General features: G+C 39.1%; 1 protein-coding gene across 1 annotated transcript in view; it reads right to left on the reverse strand.

Annotated features, from left to right (window-relative positions):
- The window catches only part of LOC105440225, a 15273-nt gene extending 9432 nt beyond the window's left edge, over nucleotides 1-5841 (reverse strand). Inside the window, exon 1 of the mRNA XM_030980825.1 lies at nucleotides 5716-5841. Within this exon, the coding sequence (XP_030836685.1) occupies nucleotides 5716-5841 (126 nt within the window). The remainder of the gene's footprint in view (nucleotides 1-5715) is intronic.
- Nucleotides 5842-6545: the final 704 nt, after the last annotated feature.

A 6545-nucleotide genomic window follows, 5' to 3' on the forward strand; every position in this document is an offset into this window, starting at 1 on the left:
AAAAAAGTTATACAAAATATGAGACCCGAAGAATTAATCATAAACAGATTATAAGTTTGGAACCAGTCTATTACTGTTCACGCCCCCAATGCCAGTCCTTTCATGTATTTTTTCAACCATAATAAATGGTAATTTGTGCATGGAAATTATCATTTTAGCGTCGTAAACGTGCAACCTCGGATGAAATTACAATGATCATGCGAAAGAGATAAAACCATATTGTACAAATGAACTCAACAGAACTAGACGGCTGTCAGTCATCATTATAACATAGACATACATTGTCAGTTACTGTCATGACCTTATCATTTTAGACTCTATTAATGTCGCAATTTTCATGCTGCATAATCAATCATTCAACTGTCGACCGAGTTCTCTCTCTCCCCCTCTCTCTCTCTCTCTCTCTCTCTTTCTCCCTCTATCTCTCCCTCCCTCTCTCTCTCTCTCTCTCTCTCTCTCTTTCAATCAGACACAAATCCTAATTCTACTAGTTCTGAAATCAAATCAATTTTCTACGTGTACTTTTGTCAACCTTTCCTGTTTTTCTTCCTGTATCACACACCTTCCTTTTGGGTGCGTCCATTCAAATTTCTTATCGAAAAAAAAGAAGAAAAAATGCGCCACTTCCCCTTTTATGGAAAGGAAAAAAAATTAAATTACATGAACAATATTTTCATTCATTCATAACGTCCTTCTTTAGAACTCAATTATCAAAACGGGAGTATGAATATGCTATACGATGATACCATTTAGGAAGAATGCCATACTGGTAAAATCATTCCTAACCGCATTTTTATGATAGAAAATAATTTTAATCTCGCCTCACTTTGGATCTCAGGCAGTTCTATTTTCCATCCTTTATTTATTTAGAATATTGGAACTATGAAATTTCATATTTGCATCATTTGATATTGTTATAAATGGTGTAGACACCAGTGGTAATCGTGTATCTGCTTGTACTATAGTGACGACATTTTATTTCTTTGAAAGAAGATGATTTCATCATTATACAAGGGTTCATAAATAAATAACAATAGTTGAGTCCTGTATAGCGCTCATGTCAAGCACATTGCTATATACTCCTGGAGCTTCATTAAGGCCCGGTCACACAGCCTTTCGCGTCTGTATCGCGGGTAAAATTTCGAGAATTTTTTTTGCCCGCGGTTGCCCGTGGTGGAAAATGTGCAAAATTGGCTTACCCGCGGTTTACCCGTGGTATGCCCGCGGAACAGACGCCGGCGACTGTTCCGCGTCCTTATCGCGGGTGAAGCGCGGCGGTACCGCGGCCTACCACGCTTATACGCGGTACACACGCTAATGCACGTGATAACAACGCGGTACAGACGCGGAACAAACGTGCTATGACCGTGCTCCACCCGCGATTACCCGCTAAAATTTCGCGTCCAATTCCGCGTGTAACCACGTCTTAACCGCGGCCGTAGCACGTCCTAGCACGTTCGTTCCGCGTCTGTACCGCGTCTTTACCGCGTGTGTACCACGTGTACCACGTGTACCGCCTGCGATCACCCGCGGTCTAAATTTTTGGGCAGCCCAAAACTTTTTCGCGCGGCCAACCGCGTGTGAATTTCTTACCGCGTGTAACGACGGGTAAAGTACGGCTGTATCGCGTCTTTATCGCGACCTCAAAGCGTCCAACAGCGTCTGCTTCACGGGCAGAAATTTTTGGCCGTGATTCGGCCGCGATACGCCCGTGGAGGGCTGTGTGACCGGGCCTTTAGTATTGTAAGTGACGGCTTTAGCACGGCTGCCATTACAGCGCTCGAGCATTTTAAAGGAATCAATTCCTGCTAGGCACCAGATTACCTCACTTGGGTTGAGTGTGACAAAATGTCTCGCCAAACGGCAGTAGCGCTGCGACAGGGATTCGAACCTTGTGGTTCACAATCCGGAAACTTATCCACTGGACCACAACACCTCTACACCTAGTCATCCACTCATCCTGGCAGTAAATGGATATATTATGAAGTTCATTGTCAGCATGGTCACGATCACATACCAATACTGAGCACCCCTTATTGATGTATACTCATTAAAACATCGAGAATGACAAAAATCTAATTCAGGAAGGATAGCCTATGTCCCTGAAACAAATCAATCGAAAGCACATACTTCTGTATAATGAGCATAACGTAGTTAAAAGAAGGATGGTGGAAACTACCCCCTAATTCCCCCAGAAGCAACGCTTAATAAAAGACCAATGCCCGACGCCCCTGGACCAACGACCAGGGGCTGATCAAGGATTGTATAAAGGGGGGGGGGGGGCATAAATCCGAAAATCGAGAGGGCATGGGGTTGTTGTGTAGGCTTAGTTATGGTATACACATCGCGTTTAAAAGGGGGTGGGTTACAAACCAGTTTCCCCCCTTATTGTCCTTCACAATTTAAGAAAACTGTTTTGAATTTAACAATTATTCTCTTAGGCTTTACAAACCAAGTATAAGGCATACTCAATTGATATTATGGGGGTAAAAAATTTTACATTCAAGGGTTACAGTACTATATTTCATTTAAAGAGTATTTAAAGAGTATTATTTTATGTTCAAAGCATCGTTTGATTTATTTTTAATTGTAAACAAAAAGACTAAGTAGGCCTATGTACATTGAATATTGTTCTTCCATATAATTATAAAAAATAATTTTGGATGGAAAAGTAAATGTTCGAATTCAGTTTTGATTTGTAATTACTGATTTAACTTCTGAATGATGTAAAATCCTTGACCTTTTATTCCGTGTTATTCCTAATTCATCTCGCCATGACTTAACCATCAATTCTGTTTGGTTTCTATATATTTCAGTCTGCAGTCTCTGTACTCTATCCTTTCCACTTAATACAGGAACTTCCGTAGTTATTTAACTAGCACGCAATTACCTCTTCCGCCACACATGTTCTGGCAAAAAAAAAATCCTCAATGATACCGTCAAATTCTTGGTCTTTTCATGTCATACATTGTACATACGGAATACATACGTTGATTGTATCACCTACACTTCAAACTGCTAGGGAGCGGGTGGCTACAAAGTCCCACGCTCTAAAAACTCAAATGTTGAATTATTATTTGATAGGTCCTAGAAGTGACAGCAATTAAACGGTAGATTTCCACTTCAACTTGTTGGAATTACCTTTATACAGTTCTCTCTCCAGCATGTGTATACAAATGTACCATTTTTAAAGTGTTGTCACTCCCTTCTAAATGGTGCTTTGGTGTTATACAGAGCAAACAGTTATCACAATTTTGTTTAAAGGTAAAGACCAGTTATGGTCATGCGATTGCATTGTGAAAGAAACGTTGTGGAATTGATCAGAAAAGGTTGATCATCTAGCATCTAGCATCTGCAAGGTTCTGGAATCATCAAAATGATAAGAAATTTGGCCCATTCTTCGTAAAGTTACAAGCACTATACACAGAAAGATGTATATGGGACTACCCTATATCTCTCACAGACCATGAGAGAAACAAATTTACCAAATATATGAATTAGTAGGCGGTTTCCCGGCATTTTTTTATCATCATGTATTAGTCAAAACATATTCTTTCACATGATTGGTAATGAGAGCTTCCATTTCATTTTTTGAAATTGGGGCGTTTCCAATACTAACTGGTCTTTACCTTTAAATGTAACAACATCATAGTTCAGGTAGGCCTATATCCATTCGATAAGTTCAAGTTGCTTTATACATTATTGTACTAAAATGCGAAGTGCTTGATACAAAAAACGGTCCAGATCACAATGATAACGTCTTTAAATAAATCCACTCAAGGGCAATTTCAATATATCATTCAGTTATCAATATAAATCGTAGTTACGTGATATCTAATGGTAATTTTCGCACATTATAAACACAACAAAGAACCCAAATGATTGCCCAAGATTGGTTTCCTGTAAGTCATGCTTTTCAAATCGGGCTGACAAATTGTTTATCAGCTATCAGCTTCCCGTTGATAACTCATAATCAACTGCACGATTTTAGACGTCAAGGAAATCACATGGTTTCTCTGTATTTACATAATATTTACAAATAAAATTTGTTTTTAATAAAAACCAAACCACAAGACAAATTTAAAGTTGAAAGGCGTCAAGAAATATTCTTCTATATTTTGCTCAATGAGAATCCTGATAATTAGCATTTAAGTTCAAAATCGAACACATGAGTTTTCAGGAATCAATAGTTTTGTTTTGTAATATTCTTTATTGTATTCACTCAATAAATAATATTAATTCATACAAATTGTAATATATAACATATTGAAACCAATTACAGAGTACAAAATACAGTAATCTCAATTATATTGAATGAATTAATATTGTTATAACCCCCCCCCCCTCTATATTTTGTTCTGCAGTGCTATAGTATCCCTATCACATATTATAATTTATAACATATTGGAACAAAGTACAGACTACAATCAACCTAGTTATATCGAATGAATAAAGTTTGTTATATCCCCTACCCCCGTTAAAAACAAAACCAACAACAACAAACACAAAACAAACAACAACAAACATCAATAGTGTTGATTATTTTTTCAAGGCCGATATGCCTAACCGCACATTTCACAATCATGCAAGTATTTCGACCACAAAACTAAAAAAAATACATCAATGTGCATGTCATGTATACAACATTATAATACACAAAAGTCATTTAACAAAATGGTTCTGCCCCTAGAAACCCTTAGGGAGCAGGACCGTTACTTGGGGGGGGGGGGGCGTCCCACCCAATTTTAGGGCAACACCCTGGCGGTCCACATCACAATTTCTAATTTAATAACTGCATCCCTGTTCTCAAAGAAACATCAATACCATTTTTCAAGACAATGCTTTCTGTTAAGGGAAAACCCCTTTTCTGAGGTTATGTCCGAGCCAATATGAATGTCTCTTTATTGTGTTGGTACGAGTATTGGAAAAACATATGTTTGGCACAATGTTGAACATGAGCTACATACACATTGAAGTTCATCGACTGATGTAAGTTTGATAAACTCGAGATCAACGCCTCTCTGTCTCTAATTGAGTGAGGGCATTCCCCCAAATGAATAACGAACCAGACTTTGTCTCGATTCGAGGTGTTTACGAATAATCGTTCAAGTAAAGCATGTTCGTGTGGGAAGAAAGTGTGAATACATGAATTCAGTTCAATTCAGTGAGCATACAGAGACATACCGTCCCGTGAGCATAAAGGAATAATTATTTGCTGATCTGCATGGAGAGCCAAAAAGGCGTCAAGTCATGTACTTTTACGACGATTTAAGCCCTTCTGCATGGCTCTTAAGTCAGCACATTGGTTGAAAATCAGTGACGTAGCTACACAAGGCACAGAGGGGCATGGGCCCTTCTCCAAATGGCGAAAAATAAATACATAAGGGAATTAGAGAGGAGAAAAGTAATGATTTTAAAGGAAACATTGAAAAACTAGCATCGAACACTTACTTCTAGAGGTCTTTTTCTTAATTTCCTATGCCCCCTTCCCCCCCAAAAAAAAATGAATCATGAGACACATGGCAAATGAACGCAAGACCCCAAAGTCGCCAAAAGCCCCTCCCAAAATATTCGTCTAGAACCACACTCTATTGAATAAGGCCGACGCCCCCTAACTGTTGCTTTTGCTCCCTCAACGCTTTGACCCAAGCTACGCCACTGTTTGAAGTTTTTTTTTTCTAATTAAAATGAATGAGGTTGCTATGTCAGACTCACCTGCAGCATTTCTTCTTCTATTCTGGTCAATGTTCTTTTGCTGTTTATCACTGCTCCTACACACCACATTCGATACCACAGTATCACCAGGATGGAGATAGAGTACGTTAGAGCGTAACAAACCATGACTGTTTCAACTTCAAGAACGAAGAAGAAGAAAAACAAAATCCACCACCAAAACAAAAATAGAAGTAGTAAACGAAGGATGAAAACGACTACGAGAATATTCTTTTATGAGGTGAAGTTGGCCTTCGACGCGCGTGTGAGTTGTAGAAGAGAATAAGCATCTTCACAAAGAGGTAGTTGTATGTTGTACGCCAAGTCGCGTTAAACGTTTGGAGCGACCCTTCTGCAGTTTGGTTGCCAAATGAAAGATGCTGAGATTTTGAAGCAGATTTAACTGAGATGAAATTCCTAGTCCACCACCATCATTAGCTATATTTGACACTTTATTATTTTGTATCCAAACTCCGAGGTACGTTAGACTGCAGCCTCTTCAGATGGTTATCGAAGACAAAACGATGTTTCAAATCCGTGCCGTCGTTTTTTCAAGTGACGCGAATACTTCTTGTCAATGAGCAATGTAAACAGTGATGATAAGATGGCATCCTCCTTGTACGTTGTCTCCTGACCCGGTTTGGGGTGATAAACTTTGGACCGCTCACTGCAGGGAGAGGCCAGAGCTTATCGGTAGGACGCTGGCGTCAAGGACACAAATTTGAAATTATATCAAAGCTGTCTACATATCAAATCGGCGAATAGGTAACAGAAAACGGGTCAGAATTCCATCTCTCCAGCATTCGGCATGTCTTACTCCAGACTTTCCCATG

Source organism: Strongylocentrotus purpuratus, unplaced genomic scaffold, assembly GCF_000002235.5.
Source record: "Strongylocentrotus purpuratus isolate Spur 01 unplaced genomic scaffold, Spur_5.0 spur5_scaffold_11, whole genome shotgun sequence".
NCBI lineage: Eukaryota > Metazoa > Echinodermata > Echinoidea > Camarodonta > Strongylocentrotidae > Strongylocentrotus > Strongylocentrotus purpuratus.